The sequence below is a fragment of the Aquila chrysaetos genome, chromosome 9 (genome assembly GCF_900496995.4).
Source record: "Aquila chrysaetos chrysaetos chromosome 9, bAquChr1.4, whole genome shotgun sequence".
Lineage (NCBI taxonomy): Eukaryota > Metazoa > Chordata > Aves > Accipitriformes > Accipitridae > Aquila > Aquila chrysaetos.
The window spans coordinates 37,439-55,364 of record NC_044012.1 but is presented as its reverse complement, the minus strand read 5'-3'; the positions used below and the strand labels follow the sequence as shown (position 1 = coordinate 55,364).

The 17,926-nt window shown below is 41.9% G+C and overlaps 2 protein-coding genes across 13 annotated transcripts in view; one reads left to right on the top strand and one right to left on the bottom strand.

Annotated features, from left to right (window-relative positions):
* The window catches only part of ADAT1 (adenosine deaminase tRNA specific 1), a 32,898-nt gene extending 21,386 nt beyond the window's left edge, over positions 1 to 11,512 (top strand). For 10 of the 12 annotated variants that reach the window (XM_030025392.2, XM_030025389.2, XM_041126197.1 and 7 more), the window contains one exon: positions 3,300 to 9,342. In XM_030025392.2, coding sequence (XP_029881252.1) covers positions 3,300 to 3,432 — 133 coding nt within the window. In that variant the 3' untranslated portion in view covers positions 3,433 to 9,342. Of the gene's footprint in view, positions 1 to 3,299; positions 9,343 to 10,914 lie in introns of those variants that run through there. The other 2 variants (XM_041126193.1, XM_041126192.1) reach the window with 2 other exon arrangements.
* On the bottom strand, positions 9,149 to 17,900 carry GABARAPL2 (GABA type A receptor associated protein like 2). The gene is made up of 4 exons (XM_030025396.2): positions 17,715 to 17,900; positions 17,325 to 17,380; positions 11,756 to 11,928; positions 9,149 to 9,733 (listed from the first exon to the last, which is right to left on the bottom strand). The coding sequence occupies exons 1-4, from the start codon at positions 17,746 to 17,748 to the stop codon at positions 9,643 to 9,645; spliced, it is 354 nt and encodes a 117-aa protein (XP_029881256.1). The 5' UTR covers positions 17,749 to 17,900; the 3' UTR covers positions 9,149 to 9,642.
* Positions 17,901 to 17,926: the final 26 nt, after the last annotated feature.

Genomic DNA, 17,926 nt, shown 5'->3' with positions numbered 1-17,926 from the left:
TAGTGGAACTCACTGAGTTAGCTCACTCTGTGACTTTGTTCTGTATCTTCTTAACAATTGGTGTCAATTACAAAGTTTGCCTGTAATGACTGCGTTTTATCTGAAGCATTGAAGAAGATACTAATAGCATCAGGCCAAGTATGGTTTTCTGGCCCCCTATCGTTATGGATTCACAACAGACTTGTATATATTGAAGATCTGTGAGCTTTTGCCCTCTTAGATGCGATTCATTAATTTTTGTGTAAGAGGAATGTTTTGGTTGATGCCTTGTGCTTATGTCAACATTTTCTTGTGCAATATGTCTGTAATCTCAAAAGTACATTATGGGTTGAATGTAAATGTTTGAAACTGAATATGGGGTTAAAGGTAGGGTTTGTTGCCAAGAAGAAAGTATCGCAGCAGCGTATTGCTTTTCTTTGCAGGCTGCCTTGCTTGTGAGCCCATTTCTGCTCAGCTTTGCACATGCCTGAGCACATGAACGTTTTAAAGCACAATGGTGATTTGTGTAAAGCTTTTTCCCAGAGTGTGATACCTTTCAGAATGAAATCTGTGCATTGCCTCTCATGTCTCTGGCGCACAGCCATCGGAATCACTCTGTCTCTCTCTTACACAGTAGTGTAGGGGCAAGATTGAAATAGTAAAGGGAAACGTAAAAGGAATGTAGTCAGGCAAACCTGGATAGGCTGGAGATCGTATGATTGCACTGGACTTTGCCTGGGGCAGCAAACTACTGTTCACTTGTGCCAAAAAAGTCACAGGTTTTTCATTACTAATGCTCAGAGCCTTAATGGCCCAACCAAAGCTGAGATACAGTCAAATCATGTGAGGTTTTTAGGCAGATGTAATGTACTTCAAATTTGAAAGCATTTTTCCTGTATATATGTTGAAAATTTCTTAGAAGCTTAATGGAGAAGTTGAGCATGAATTAAATAAATCTTTGATTTTGGCAGTTCTTTGAGAAAGCTGTTTAAGATGCGGCTTTCTCTTGCATCCACTGTTAAATCCTGGAGTGATATTGTCTGCTTGGAGAATGAGACCCCAAGAGGCTGCAGTCACATGTGCTTTTATAGCTGCTACAGTGGGGTGAAAATACTGAGCTGCTCCTTACTGTCTATCCTGCTTTTGTGCTAGCTATGTTTTCCGTTACTGTCTACTGTAACAGTTTCCAAGCAAAGGTCTGTTGGAATAATCTAGGTTACAAAAATCCCATATGTGTTTTAGTTAAATTGAATCAGTCTGCCGGATATGAGTTGAAGAGCCATTGATTTGCCAGCAGATGCAGGAAAAAGAGCAAGATTTAGCAAGGGAGAAATGAAGAACAGCTAGGCATTGGAGTCTCGTTCTTGGCTTAGTGGCAGGTGGAATGTGTCGATCTATCTTTATCTGGATGTATATCTATATATGTGCATCCGCAGCAAATGCAAGGAAAACAGCTGTTTCACCTTTAACAGGATTGGGTCAGTTGAAAAAATCTGTGTTGTGTAATTCTTTTTTGATCTTTGACCATCCTAAATGTGCCCTCATAAGTACAAGTAGCTGTGATTTGAAGATGTAACCAGCATCTGATAATTAGCTACTCTATGATAAAGGACAAATATAAGTCATTAGATGCATTTATAGTGAAGAAGGGCAGGGTCAAAGTCTTAAACAAATATGTCAGATGTACTTTAAGTGCAAGAAGCGTGCTAGCATAAGAGAGTTTCTTCCTAAAGAATGATTCAGTCATTATCCTCGAGTGTAAGCATGCATAGTGCTCCCCAGAGAGGTGGAGGAGAAGATGCAAGTGGTTTGTACCATGTCTGAGGTACAAGCTGGAGTACCTGGGAGAGGAACAGCTTGCCCTCACTAGGGATTTGGACCTGGTTGTGGTAGGTTGACCTTGGCCCTTCTTGGACCTGTGTTGTTTGTTTCCTGAATGCTGCTTATGCAGGTAGTTGCTGGTCTTTTGCCTGTTCAGTGATACTCCTAAACCATGATCCACCATTGATAATAGCGTTCTGTGACTGTTCCACTGGCCAGGTGGAGGAGAGTTGCAATGGGCCCTTCCATGGAACTTTCCAGAGCAACTCGGAGGTTAGTTTCACAGAGTTTGATTAATGCAAAAGAGGTAAAGAAAGCAAAATGGATTAGCTGTGACAAGAGTGCAGGCAGGTTTGTAAGAGAGTATACATCTCCCACGTTCAGCAATGGCATGGACAGGTTGTCCACTCTTGCACTTTCTGAACCTAAAGTCTGCAGGATAGATAATATCTCAAGGCTTGCTATGCACGTCACAGTGTTCCAGAAATACATTTATAGCAGAATGCTGAATGCCTGAAATACAGCTTCTGGTGGTCTGCTGTTAGTTTTTTTGGGTTTGTTGGGGTTTTTTTTGGGGTAGGTGGTGGTGATCAATATTGCCTTTAGTGCAGTGGTTCTCAGACATTTTAGATTAGGGTTCCTATAGTAGCTTGGCTCTTCCTCTTTCTTGATGAAGGTCATGTTGCCTATGATCTTCCCTTCATATTGGATTGAATGTATAAACATTACGTGCCACATGTGGCTGACAGACTGTTTGGCAAAAGGAGATGAAAGAGGCTGGGAAAGGAATGCAAGGAAAGGGAAAAAGTATTGATGAAATTGTCTTAGAGGCACTTGTGTTCAGATACTCTTGACCTGAATTTCCCTATTTTGAAAATCAATGGTATAATGTACTTGGCAGAGTGACCAGTGGTTCTGCTGAGATTGTGGGGAGCAGCAGGAAGGGGAACAGAGCACCAAAAAAGCTGAGTCTCTTTTGCTTCAGGGAGAAGATTAAAAAATATTTTCTCCTTTGTCTTGCACTTCCCCATTGTTTTGTGTTGGAAAAGCAAAGCTGTCCCGTTCGTCCTTGTCCCCTTCCCTTCCAGCCAGCAATCGTATCCATTCTTCTAGCAAAACAAGGCTACTTCCACCCAAATCAAAGTGCCTGTCTCTAGCCACCTTTTCTGCTTTGTGTCAACATTTTTTGCTATCAGGGAAGTTTTCTGTAACCTATTGTCAAACACTGACACTTCTATTGCTGGATAGTGGGTATGAAGCATGGTAGAGGAGGAGTTTTGCTTCCTTTTGGAAGACTGCTGACAATGTCTAGATATACTAGCTTCAGGGCCTAGGCCTCTCCAAGTCTCCCTAGAAGCACAAGAGAATTTCACTTAGTAGCATTAAAGAGCTCATAGGGCATCATCATGTTCTTAGATGTTTGATTGCTTTTTTCGTTTTGTAACATTCCATCCAATAGGATAATAGAAATGTTTTTGTTGTTGTGCATTTTCTATCAGGATGAAGACTCTAGAAACTTACTGGGACTACAAGGAAGCTGCATTAAATTATCAAGAAGCCTGGAAAGTACTGCGTAGCCAAGCCCTGCTGGGTTGGGTCAAGAATGCCACGGAATACCTGCACTTCACATGAGAATACATGCGGCTATGTAAATCCAGCAATAAGCCCTGGTGCACAGCAGATACATCTGCAATTCAAGGGCCAGGAAAAGATGTCCTCTAGTTCATGTGCTGTAAGGAGACAAGGGTGAAAAGGAAAGCAATTTAGAGAAGTCTTTATTTTGGTTGAGTTGAAGCTCCCTTTTTATTGAAATATAGAAAAGGATCATTGCAGACTTAAAGTACTGAGCTGCATGAAACAATATGCCTCCAAAAGAAAGGAAGCAGTGATGTGCTATCCCCTGTTATCTGAGGATATGATCTATCAGCCATAGTCCATTGCAGTGGAAGTAATGTCAACTGAAATTGAAGCAGTGCTATGGAAGAAAGGCTGTCATTGTAAAATTTTAGTGCTGCTTTTTTCTTTCACTCTTCATAATGTTATGGTTGGTTTTGTGTTGCTGGGACAACCCTAATGTATAGTAAGTAGTATTTTTATAACTCTTGGCTCTCCTTGTCTGTTGCCTGGAAGAATTTTCTGTGTCCCCAGGCCCATTGCTTCTAACTGGAAATACTAGTTCTGTTAAAGGGTCTTTTTTCTGGCAGTCCTTCATATAAGCTTCTATTTACTAAATATACCCAAAGCAGAAGCAAAAGAGTGCTGGGGAGAAGGCTGTGCCAAATAATACCACTTATGATATTCCATGCATCTCTCTTAATTTCAGGACTTTGCCAGATACCCTTTGAACTGCTTTGCTTCCATGGACAGGAAAGAAACCTCCTGAATTACCCGGTTCAAACCTGTCAATCCTGTCTAATTCCAGGCAAACATTTACCTACTTTCTATTGTTTCAAGCACTGTCCATCTCCCTGTCCCCCTGTGATACATGGTAAATTAAAAGCAGGGATGCCTTAGCCATTTATGTCACTGTTTCCTGGCAAGTGTTCATTAACAGCCTGGCAAAGGTGGAGATGCTTTGGGGGGGACTGGAAGTAGTCTCTGGCAGCCTTTGTGTTTTATTACCACATAACATCTGCATGGCAAAACAGTCAACATTGTGAGCTGCGGGGAAACGGTGGGTAATCCTCCTTAAACTTTCTGTCCCAATTGTTGCCTTTTGTGAGCAGGACTATGTAACTGCTGCTGAGCACACTCCCCTTTTGTACTTTTTCTATTGTAAACTACAATTCATAAAATGTTTGGACAAGGCAATGGCAGGATGAAAGAAGTGGATAATTTGGAACTTAAGAATTCTTTAATGATTTTGCTTTTCTGTTCTTTGGTATCTTACTATAGTTCTGGATTTGAAAAATGGGCACAACAGTTCTCCAAACAGCCTTTACAGTCAGCCTACTGAGCTACATACAGGACCGAACAGTACATATCCATATCACATTGCAGTCTGAGACTTGATTACAGCAAATCCTTTTACTTCACACTTGGGTTGACTTCTCAAATAAGAATAGTTCTCTCTTACTCGTTGCATAAATAACAAAGAACTTGAATTCTGTGTATATAAGCCTGTCCTCTCAAATCCAGCACTAAAATGCAGAAAGAACAGTTGTATTGATGAGGGGGGGAGTCGCTGTATGTGTTTGTAGAGGGCAGGGGATTATGGAGAATGGTGACTTGCGTTAGTCATCAGAGGATGAAAAATGGCCAGATGCCATTGCAGATGGGCTACAGGGTGAACTGCTGAAGAGAAATGGTACCAGTTATTGTAATTGAGCAAACAGCATTCCAAGGGCAGAGTCCTGTAGTGTACCTAAAGAGATAACCAGTAAATTTGTCCTTCCCTGAAATCTTGCAGAAACTATACCTTAATGTACCTAGTTTCCCTTTGTTAATCAACAAGGCCTGTAGTGACCCTGCTGGCCAGACTGGAATGTTCCCATTTCCTATCCAGCTGCAATATTAAAATGGGTTATATAAGGCTAGTTGTTCTGTAGTCTTGGCATCAGACTAGTTTTCAGATGAGCAGTTACATGATGTAAATTCTTTTAACTCTTTCCTAAAATCTGAGCCTGGCTGTTAGGAGAGATTGTTCCTGGTAAGATCTTCCCGTGCATTTGTAAAATACTTGTGAACTGTAGACTGCTGCTTTCTGCTACTTAACAGGTTTAAAAGTAGTTGTAGAGGTGCTGAACACTGATATTAACCTCATTTTTTGGATGGAGTTGAGGACCTATTTAAGCCTAGAGTGAGTCAATGAATACATGAAGAGAGGGAGTATAAGCTCCTGCAGGCTTAGCCCCTCAGCTTTTTAAATGGTGCTTTGTTTTAGCTCCTTTCCCTCTCTGGCATGCCTGGGATTGAAAGTAAGTATTTAAATGCTGCATCTGTTTAATTCCAAAATGTCAGCAAATGCTGTAGGCAGTACTGAGAAACCGCTCTAAAAATCAGAAGGGAAAAATGCAGAGAGAAGAGACAACACAATCTCTGCTTTTGGAAGAGGTAGCAAACTAAACTTTCATCATTGTCAGCAGATCTTTGGAAGAACTGCTCCTGGAAGGTAGCAGCTGACGACATGTTCCAAGCTTCTATCACTCCTTTGCACTGGAATAGCTGACACTGAAAAACAGATAGGCAAGGTGTAGGGAGGACAGTAGAATGCATAGACTCTGCCACAGGGGAGCAGTGTTGTGGGGAGATGAAGTAGAGGGAATGAAATGCCCACACTGCATGGTTAATGAGGACAACCAAACAATTGGTAATGGGAGCAGCAGAGCATATGAGGGCACCAAGATTCCCAAGGCATGTGTGAATGCTCTACAGAGGATATCTGTATTACCCAGATAGGTCCTTGACTTTCCCAAACTAGTATGGGGACCAATGGTCCCTATTTGCCAGAACAAAGAAACTGTAATCTATATTTTGAGTGGTATGTCTTTAACAGTTTCACTATTGGAGAAATCATTCTGTTCTCAATCACAGTAAGAAGGCAGGGCAGACCACCTGCTTATCTTTAAGGAAGTCAAAACCAGAGCATAGAAACAAGTGTTTTTGTCCAAGTGTAGAAGTAAACAATCTGAGCTGGAGGCCGCAGTTCCACGAGACAAACATGCTAGCATCCCACTACCTTTGAAAAAGCAAGGTTTTGATGTTCACAGTGTGTTTTCACTGCTCACCTTACACAGGCTGGAGTGCTTACTGATCTCAGTATGTTCAGAGTAAATCAAAGACTATTCAAATTACTGTCTTTGTAGAAAAACAAACCATGAGCCCAAAACAAGGTGTAGCTTTTCACCAGAAGTTAAATCAGCTTTGCAATAAGCCTAGTAAACATTGGAGGAAAGGAAGAGCTAGGGCTGTGCTGCTGAGGGCAGAAGGAGGTAGAGCTAGGGTTCCTTTCACTTGTTAAAAACTATTAGCTGGTTATGAAACCCCACCTGGAGAAAATGCTTGAGGTGTGAGTATGGAAATGGAGTGTGAGTTACTACTGGGAAGCTACTGTTGATAAGGAGGAAAGAAAGGTGTTGGGAGTAAAATTGGGACGGAGCAGTTCTTTCTCTCAAAGCATAACCATCCCAGGAATCTGATAATGTCATTATAATAGGGTTGCAGCAGTGGTTTACAGGTGGAAGAAAGATAATGAGGCTAGACCATCTAAATTCATCTAGTACTGGCTTGGTTATATCAGAGATGACATTTCAAGTTAGCTTAAAGATAGGTGATGTACAAGTGTTGCTGTAGGAATAGTGAGGTATTTCTTCATTTTCTGTTCAGTGTATAAATTGAAATGTCTTGCCAGTCCTGAAGGTTTAACAGAAAGTAAAGATCATAGGGGACCCAAATGCTTGTGATAATTTTACAAGAGTGACTGCTATCTAAAGGGATGCATTTAATCTGTGCATTTCAAAAGGAAATCTCTTGATGTTTTATTGCCATTTTAAATGCATCTGCAGATGAAAAGTAAAGTTACTGCTGTAGAACATTTATTCTTGCATTCTCTGGAATTACTTGTATACCTGGGCTCCTAAATCTAAACTAATAACTACAGAGATGTTAAAGAGAGTAGATCTGTGGCTTATGAAGGGTATTCCAAAAGTCACCTCAATCATAACATTGGGAATAAAACTTCATCTTCCCTTGTTTTGTTTAGATACATCTATGTGCTAGCATGTAATTAGCTTTATCTAGCAGTTGTAAGTTGTGTTTCTTACTCTCTTGTTAACAGCTAGCAAAAAATATTACTTGATAACCATAGACAAACTGTGAAGTTTCAGCTTAAAGGAAACAGAACATTTTCTGGTAATGAATCACAGATGAAACCACTTTTCTTCCTTCTGAATCAAAAATTCTGTTAAGAGTAAACATTAATACTAAATGTGTGGAAAGAGGGGGGTGGAAGGAATTCACGATGGAAGCAGTGACGGAATGTTTACTAAAGCAGTGCTATACTGAATAATGAAAGGCTTACTGAAATCAACAGCACATTTTCAGATGCAGTAAGCACATGCAGCACAGTTACTGTGACAAGCCTTGATAATAGAGCAGTGTCAGCATTTCACAGGCTCCTACCTTCTCATTTTGGAGTCCTTCTGCCAGTACCTGGAATAACTGTAGAGCCAAACATAATTCTAGGCATAATGTGACTTCATGGGAGTTTGAGTTAGTATGACTTTAAGCTTGGAAAGTGATAAAATTTCCACTGTGACTAAACTGTTTTAAAAACTAAACTCTTCTGTACCACGTAGTGTGAAAACGAAGTAAAATTTTTGTTAGGAATCTAAACTGTAATTAGTGTTTCCTTGCTGGCTTAGAAAGTTCAAAGTGATGCTATTTTTCCAACCCACTGTTACCCTTTATATCAAAGTCTGAACTCCAGTACGGTGCAATTAGGTCAATAAGGTGTTTTTTCTGCCCCCCTCCCCAAGAGTGGAGTAGAGGAGGAGAATCACCTCCCTTGACCTGCTGGCCATACTTCTTTTGATGCAGCCCAGGATACAATTGGCTTTCTGGGCTGCGAGCACACATTGCCGGCTCGTGTCCAGCTTTTTATCCACTGGTACCCCCAAGTCCTTCTCCGCATGGCTGCTCTCAACCCCTTCATCCCCCAGCCTGGGTTGATACTGGGGGTTGCCCCGATGCAGGGGCAGGACCTTGCACTTGGCTTTGTTGAACCTCATGAGGTTCAGATGGGCCCACTTCGAGCTTGTCTAGGTCCCTCTGAATGGCACCCCATCCCTCAGGTGTGTCGGCTGCACCACTCAGCTGTATAGAAAGCTGTTCTTTCACATACTTGGTTCTGTAATGTCCTTACAATATCTACAGAATTTTTACTTGGAAAGGACAATACTTATATAACTACCTGTAACACAACTACTGTTTGGTTTTTTGGGGTTTTTTTTGGCAACTGTTTTAATTTGAACTCCTTACCAGTTATTTCTCTCTCTGCAGTAACTCTCATGTACAAATTATACCTTCCAGTTCTCCAGCTCTCTGGTCTCCTATTTGTATCATTCCCTCTCCTAGGTGCCCCTTCCTTACATGCTATGTTTTTGTCACCCAGGTCCTTCTTTCCAAAGCCCATGGTATTTACTCCTCCATTGATAGCCTGTGGGCAGGCATAGCTCTTCTCCTGCTGAGATCTAGTAGCTCTGAAGCTATTGGTTTTGGAACCTACAGATAGCTCCTCATTTCTTCCTTGTATCACCATACTAAAGGTTGTGAAGCTGTACAGTGTCTAGTAAATGTGATGTATAACTTTCTGGCTAAAATTAAGGTAAAGAAATGACAGCACTGCCTGTTTGTGACAGGAATTTTTATTGTACTTGTTTGTTAATTGAGAAAGAGGAACATATTAGCTCAATTCAACATGATCAGCATCTTGTTCCTGCTTAGGATAAGCCATCAAATCCACTGTTCCCAATACTAATTTAATGTTTTTATTTTTCTTAAACTAACACTTCAAAACAGAATAAATGCGTATTCTTCTTTTCATGTTTTAGTAGCCAACTACTTTGCTTTATTATTTAATCAGTGTCATCAAATGTATCCCCCAAAGGAGTGAGGCTCTGGGAATTCATAGCCATGAGAAAAAAAAAAATGCACAAAAACCAACAAAACTTTTTTTTTATATAATTTAACAGTCTAATATAACAAGACCTATCAATATATTAAGAAATAAATCCAGTTACAAATGCATGTTTATAGAAGGAACTTCTGTGGATGTCAGAACAGAAAATGATTAGCTATTTACAAGATACACAGCAGGATGGTATACTAGCCAAGACCCACCATTCAGAAACCAAATGTGTTCTCTCCGCTGTAGGCAACATACAAGAATCCATCCTCATCCTTTTCCTTCTCATAAAGTTGTCCCATAGTTAAGCTTGAAGGGGGAAAAAAAAAGAAGTTATTTGCTTGGATCGTGACAGCTGCAAATGGTAACAGTAAGAACCTCACATAAACAAAGATTAATAAAAGCTAAAACTTTTAAGTCTGTGTGTAAATTAAAATCAAAAAATGAGGATATATGAAAAGCAGTTGACTCCCAAGTTAGCAAAATTATCCTGGGTTTTCTGCAGTGTCTAGGTTTTTGTTAATTCTTCACAAATGCATTTGTCAGAATGCTTCCTTATTTCATTGGAAATTAGTCACTGAATGTATTTCACGTTCTGAATCATCCATTATTGATGCCATGACTAATATCAGCATCAATAGCCTGAAAGCACCTTCCTTGAATGCAGCTGCACTAATATCTTCTTGTGTGAGCAGCCGCATTTCTCTCTCCACCTGGTGTAGTTCTGAATGTTCAGCTGGTCTCGAAGTCTATCAAACTTGCACTTTTGGACCATTTCTTGGAGGTCCAGGTTGCTTTGGGGAGTAAAAGCTTTGTTTTCTATATTGTTAAAAAGCAATGACTTAAAATAGTTCTGAACTAGTGCTTTTTCAGTGGATAAGGTTTTGAACATTTGATCAAATGAAAATTTTCTTAAACTAAATAGGCACGTGGGCCTTCACAGTCTAAGCAGTTGTGGTTTTTAGGGCAATGTCTGTATTTTGAAAACAAAAAGAAACCCAAGCAATTACTTGGCCAGTACAACTGCTCCAACCATCTATCTACAGATGAAACGGGCAGCTGATGTCAGTCAGTTGCACAAATGATGCCTCCTCAGCTCGCCTTTCTCTGGCTTCCCTGAGACTGAGGAAAGGCTAGTGAACTGAAAGATGCAGGCTGAATGTGAGTGATAGGGAAAACAATCATGGCTTTTTACCCAAGAGAGGAGCTGGGAAGAGTTGCAGGCAGTACTTGAAATGGAAGGGAATTGGTGAGTAGTAGATACAATTTCTGGAGGAGAAGGATGTCAAGAGTTAGTGCTCTGTGTAATAAACTCAGCCGACAAGAGGAGCAAAGCCATTAACAGATTAGAGTTTTGTTTATCTGTTAACAGGTTATCATTTTTGCATTAATATTGAAGTTTCAGGCCCTATTTTTCCAGCAGAGATGGGACATCTCATCATGAACATCTGAGATGAGACAATGTGCCCTTTCTTTTTTCCTATTCCTAGCAGTTCTACAGCACTGTTAAGAAGATGACATATAGGCATTCCTACAAGCAGAAAAAGATGGTTCTCGCAGGTCCCTGTTGTGTATTACAAAGTAAATAAAAATATTCCTAACTGAGTCTGGACAGGTTACCTGGAGGGACTGTTACTATTACACAGGTAAGGATTAATAAGAATAATATTATATCTAAGCCACATAACATCATGACATACTATTTCCTCAAGCACTGTTAAAGTATCTCACATAGAAAGCAGTTGTAGTAGCTGCTTCTGCTATACATTATTCTGTATGTAGCGGACAACAATGAAACTTATATAAAAGCAATGTGAAAAACCTTTCTATAGTAATTTTGCATTTTGTGTTTATAGAATAAAATAAGTAATTTTTAAAACAAGTAACAGCAACTAGTCTGCAATGTCATAATTTCTTTGTGAGCTGACAGGTTAATGTTTTTTCAGAATAATTTATGGTGTTTGCTTTTGAGTATTTAACATGCAAATTTTTTGTTACACTGAGAATGATTTGTTTGTTTGTTTGTTTTTGGCATTGATGATGTAAATGTTCTTACACTCAACCAAAGATATCATAATTAACTCCAGAGCTCACCCTCTTGCTATGGAAGTAAATCACAATATATTTTTTGGTCACTTTTCCTTTCAGCCTAGCACAAGAAATAAGATGTTTATCAAACTCATGAGAAAAAAAAGCTATCATGGTGAGATTAAGATGTAACCAAACACCTCCTAAAATCACCAAATAAGCCTCAAAGAGGGGAGCTACTGTCCCTCTGATACGCACAGGCTTGCTGAAATGGTTCTGAATACCAAGTGAATAGCCTCTCACCTGGATTGTGGGACAGTCTTGTCTACAAAGAGGAATATTGCTTTCTCAGATGGCAGTTGAATCCTCTTCCTGATGATCCACATGAACTGGGCCACGGTGATGTCAGATGGAACTAAGTACTTCCTCTTGTCAATATCAACAATCTGAGATCCTGAGACCTTCTCCACTATGACCTGTAAAGCGCAGGTGTGAAGGTCAGGCTTTTCAGGAATGGTATGAACAGACAGCTTCGGTAAATCGCTTGTTGGTACAGGCTTACAACAGTGAGCAGAGGGGAGGAACAAAAAAGTTTCTTGACTGCAACCAAATGAGAGGTAGGACTGGCTCAGCACTGTAAAACCTGGTTTTACAACTGCACTGAAACCTACAATCATATACACAAGGCTCAAAACTTCCTATGCATGGGGTAAAAAGATGCAATATGCCTAAAAGAAATCCATGACAGGAAAGTATGCACATTTTTTAACTTTTTGTACACCGATGATTCGAAATTATTGCAGTGTGGACCTCAAGTTGAACAGGAGCCAGCAGCGTGCCCTGGCAGCAAAGAAGGCTAATGGCATCCTGGGCTGCATTAGGCCAAGTATCGCCGTCAGGTCCAGGGAGGTGATCCTACCCCTGTAGTGGCACTGGTGAGTCCAAGCCTGGAGTGCTGTGTCCAATTCTGGGCTCCTTGGTATAAGAGAGCCATGGACATACTGGAGAGAGTCCAACAAAGGGTCTCGAAGATGTTCTAAGGGATTGGAGCATCTCTCATATGAGGAAAGGCTGGGAGGGCTGGGACTGTTCAGCCTAGAGAAGAGAAGGCTGAGGGGGATCTTACCAATGTGTATAAATACCTGAGGGGAGGGTGCAAAGAAAATGGAGCCAGGCTGTTTTCAGCAGTGCCCAGTGACAGGACAAGAGGCAGCGGGCACAAACGGAAACACAGGGCGTTCCCTCTGAACGTCAGGAAACACTTTTTTACTGCGTGGGTGATGGAGCACTGGCAGAGGTTGCCCAGAGAGGTTGTGGCGTCTCCCACCTTGGAGATACTCAGAAGACATGGTCCTGGGCAGCTGGCTGTAGGTGGCCCTGCTTGAGCAGGGGGAGGTTGGACCAGGTGGCCTCCAGAGGTCCCTTCCCACCTCAACCGTTCTGTGATTTATTCATACCAGGACAGTAATGTCCTATTGTGTTTAAATATGGCTAATTTTCAAAAATATTCTGAAGTTCCCCATGTGCACTATCCAAAAATAGTGTATACTGCAACAAAAGCTTGGGGGCAGGGGCAAGAGAGGAACTGGTGTCTATGAAGACATTTGAAGCACAGGCAGCTTGAAAACCTCAGGTTTAGAATGGCTTGTCTGCACCATTACCCTTAAACTGACTGGTGATTGAAGGAAGGAGTCCAGGACTTCCGTCTTCTCACTTACTCCAGTTGATAGTAACAAACTGAGGAATCCATTTAACTATATTCTTTCCTTGCCCCACTCAGCTCTAGTGGAGTCATGAAAAATTCAACTAGACTGCAGCACTGATACCTGAGCAACGGCAGGTGATCTGAGGAAGTGCATTCCCTTTGTGCAGATGCTGCCTATTTTGTTTTTGTCACTATAACCATGTAAAAAGAAAGAATAGAACTGAATAGTTCAGTTGCAAGGGACCTACAACAATCGTCAAGCCCAACTGCCTAACTGCTTCAGGGCTGACCAAAAATTAAAGCATGTTATTAAGGGCATTGTCCAAAGGCGTCTTAAACACTGACAGGCATGGGGCATCAACTGCCTCTAGGAAATCTGTTCCAGTGTTTGATTACCCTCTTGGTAAAGAAATGCTTCCTAACATCAAGTCTGAACCTCCCCTGACACAGCTCTGAACCATTCCCAGGCGTCCTATCACTGGATCCCAGGGAGGAGAGATCAGCACCTCCCTCTCCACATCCCCTCCTCAGGAAGCTGCGAGACTGATGAGGTCACCCCTCAGCCTCCTTTTCTCCAAACTAGACAAACCCGGAGACCTTAGTCGCTCCTCAGAGGACATGCAAGTGTTATCATCATCATTGCTTGAAATCTTGTGTTACACAGAATTCTAGTTTGCAACAAGCATGCTCTATCCTCTTTTAAACTGTCATATGACTAAAATCCCACAACATGAAGAAATGCAGGTTTAATATACACACCACCTCCACCCTTCCAACTTAACTGTCTTCTTTAAACAATGTCCCAAGTTGCTCCTAACAGATGACAGAACTAACTGCCTTGATATGGCATATAGCAAAAGAAAAAACAAAGTAAGAAATATTAGAAATAAATTTCAGTAACACTGAAGCTAAAAAAAAAAATATCAGCATTTAGGTAAATGGGAGGCAGAACCACCAGCCTAGTCTAGTATCTAATCTACCATTTTGCCTGTTGTGCAGAAACCAGAGATGCCAAAATAGCTCTCAGGCTTCCGTCTACAGCATCAGAATATTCATTAATATTTTCTCCCTGAAGTCTTTTGTATTCATCTGTGCAGCATACTGTACCATTACACAACATGTACCAGTATGTCAGAAACTGTCATGCTATGGAGGGGCACATGCATACTTCAGGTGACTCAGTCCAGAGTTGAAGAAGCCACGTTATATATGGATACAGTCAAAACTCTGATAGAGTTACAGTGTGAACTGTGGTATAATGCAAGGTTCTAGCTGGCTATAGACCACATTCATTTTTTTTACAATGCTTTGCAGTACTGCTTTTGATTTGACATCCATGCTCTCTGCATTTCTATAATTAATCTGGCAATGATTACTGACTTCCCACAGCTAGCCACTATGCATTTCAGCCAGGCTCAACAATGCCTCAAGGAAGAGAAATCAAGCATGGCTGCAGTATGCCCTGGAATACCAGTTGGCCTGCCAAGGATGCCAGTTGAGCACTTCACCAAATCACCAGAAAGGTGCTGTGATGTGATTTTGTCTGTGTGCCTCTGCTCTACCAGACTTACACTGCCAGATAATACAGCCGTGTATGCATCTGATGCTAAAAACTATATGATTACAGCTTCAGTTGATTGGATGAAGTTACAGGGTGACAGTGAAGCCGTACTAATAAAGTGTAGGTTTTAGCTATATATGAATGAGAGCCAGATGGAATATGTAGGCTGTAAGGAAAAAAATAAAATAAAAAAATAAATAAAAATTCACAATCCATGCTTATGCTGCTAGACCACCATAGGAATTTGGCCGTTCTCTGCCTACACCGGGAGCCTTTGGTAACAGAAAGCAGGTAGGAACCTAAGCAGAGATGCCTAGATAAGATGATGTTTGCAGCATCAACAGGCTTTTGTTTGCAACTTTGAAAAAAAGATTGCCTATGTTAATCACTATTTTAGGATGTCTGTAGACTCAGGTCTGCAATAACACACTGATTTTATCACTGGAAACCGGATTTTTTTTAATGTGTTATTCTGAATATAACTGCACTCCAAGGCATATTGTTTGTTCTACCATGTTACTGTTGTCAAGGTACGACTCACTGATGCTATTTTCTGCTTTGTATTATGCTGAACTGACAGTAGAGTATCTTTCTTACTTCATACATTAGGAAATTAGAAGTTGACTACAGGATGGAAAGATGGCAAGATGGCCACAAATAAAACCAAACAAAAAGCAACGGGTACAGGAAGAAGGAGAATTAAGTATTATTTGTGGAAAGAACCTGAGGCTTATTGCTCCACACAGGCTAGTCGTTAAATGAAAAATGCAGCACCTGGGGAAATAAGCCTTACAAGAGATTCCAGTGTCTCCGTTCCTCAGCTGTATGTTCCCCATTGCTACAACATACAGGTAATGCTCAAGTAAATTTACGAAATATGCTATCTTGTGATCTGGAGAGGGTTTTCCTTATGATTTCTTCAGGTCTGCCTACAGAAACAGAAGGAGGGCATAGTAGCTGCCCCTTGCAATTTAGCATGAGGGAACTGTAAAGAGGACCAAGAACAGCCTGAAAGAAATATTGTAAGCCTTAACAACTGATACTTTTTTTTTTTAAGATTACAGTAACACACTAGGCATTTTAGCTTCATAATGCAGAAACTGTTGTAACTGGAAGTCAAGGCTGTTGGTGAACTGCTTCTAGTAAAACCTTTAACCCTTAGACCACTTGATTCCCCAGGCAAATTTAAAATTGCAATGCTTACCAAGCATGAATTTCTTTCACCTCCCATATTCCTAAAAGGCCTACCCTAGGACAGAGGCAGGCTGTTCATATATTATTTTAATAGGTTTGAACCACTGAAACATCTCTAAATTCAGGTGGACAGATACAGAAGCTGAGAACTGAAGTCACTTTGACCTCATTCTGGATGCAGGCTATAACCTGGAAAGCGGGAAACATACATTAAGTCTGAAAAACACTTTTGACTATTAAATGCCAAAAATATATTTGATACCAACTATTTTGTGAAAGGTACATGGCTCAATCTGAATCATCAAGCAGAAAACACGTACCAGCCCAGACAAAGCATCACACTGCAATCTGAGATTTAATTTCTGTATCCATCCACACCTTGCTGTCCGTTTCTGATACAGCATCATGTAATTTTGACTCACACTATGAGTTTCAATGTCTCTTTTTCCCTTAGGGTTATGATGGATATTCCTGAAATGGACAAATGGGTATCTGTGGAGATGTATGGTCATTAGCATGCTACAGTCTATATATGAGGGGATAGTTAACCAAGCAGAGAATGGCAAGGATCAGGTCAGCTTGCCAGACTGCAGCTAGAGAAGATGCTGTGACTAGGTGCAACTCAGCAGCAGAGAAAGTCAATGAGATTACAGGTTCTTCTCTGGGCTGCACTAACGGATAAGTTATTTACCGAGAGGTCAGACAGGAGTGGCACTAACTGGCATGTGGTCAGATGGGATGTGGGAAATTGTACTCACAAGCAGGTAAGTTGGAAATAAGGACATGTTGCTAGCTGTTACATAAGGATGTGCAGTGTGGTCATTTCACTGACTGAAACATGATAAAAGGGATTGTGGAGTGACGAAGAGAGGTCATTCACTATTTAGGAGGTAGGTAGGTATTAATGCGGAAAGGAGGGGTCACTGCTTGCACTGGCTCTTCGAACAACAGGGTTTGCATGGGGAGCTTCACCATGATAAGTCTGGTTATAGGCATGTAATACACGAGGGAAAATCACCTTCCTCATACAGCCAGGATGGAAGATTGTCAAGATTTAAAAGAAATTTGTGATCTTTCTTAGGATCAGGCACAGAATGAATCCTCAAGACACTGATGGTATTTGTTGGGATATAATTGTGATTAGAAGAAACCAGGACACTGATAAACCATAAACATGCCTGGAAAGTGTTTAGAAAGTCAGGTGCTCTTGCTTACTTGTCAATATGCACTGGGGCAGAGGAGGGAATGTTGCATTAGTTAGATGTGTTTGGGGCCTCTCTAAAACATCTAAGAACACAAAAGGGAAGGTGAGGTTACTTCGTAGGATCTGATCAAAGAAGAGACGGCAGGATGGAAAAAATGTATCCACCTTTGCCTCTAAGTACTCAGATGAATCTGGCTTGGTTACTCACCGGGACACGGTCAGGGTATTTGGCTCGGATTTTTGCCGACTCGACACATCTGTGCTCTGTGAACAAAACTCGTAGTTAGTCATTGCATAGTAGTAGTATCGCCAGTGTCCTAGGCCGAGAGGGCAGCACCCGCAGGGGCGGGAGCCTGCGGGGATCGCGACCCTCTTGCCGCCCCCGAGGGGGTCTCCAGCTGCTCAGGCAGGCCGTCCCCGGGCATCGCGCCAGCCCTCGGCGAGGGCCGTAGCCGGCTGTCCGCCCACAGACATGACAACCGGCTCGGGGAGCCGACCGGGCACACAGAGTCGGGAGGCCCCGGCGCAGATGGCGACACAGGAGACGGAGGGCGGCGGGGCCGCCGGCGGGGAGCGCCTGGCCCGGGCCCACCCTTACCCAGCGCGTGGTCCTCCTTGAACATCCACTTCATGGTGCGGGCCGGCGGGAAGCGGAGCCAGCGGCGGCGAGGCCCGTGGGCGGGCGGGCGGGGGCTCGTGCCGGGCGGCCGGGCCTGTCGCTGTCACGGTCCCCGTCACAACAACAACGACCACGACTCGGCAGGCGGGACTTCCGGCTCGCCAGTTCCCTAGCAACCACCCGAAAAGCAG

What these genes read in the sequence shown, in the direction of transcription:
- GABARAPL2 (XM_030025396.2), bottom strand. Translation starts at nt 17,748, where the DNA reads ATGAAGTGGATGTTCAAGGAGGACCACGCGCTGG. An exon ending in CAAGGAGGACCACGCGCTGG is followed by an intron (nt 17,381 to 17,714) that starts GTAAGGGTGGGC and finishes TTTTGTTCACAG; the next exon opens with AGCACAGATGTGTCGAGTCG. An exon ending in AATACCCTGACCGTGTCCCG is followed by an intron (nt 11,929 to 17,324) that starts GTGAGTAACCAA and finishes TGCGCTTTACAG; the next exon opens with GTCATAGTGGAGAAGGTCTC.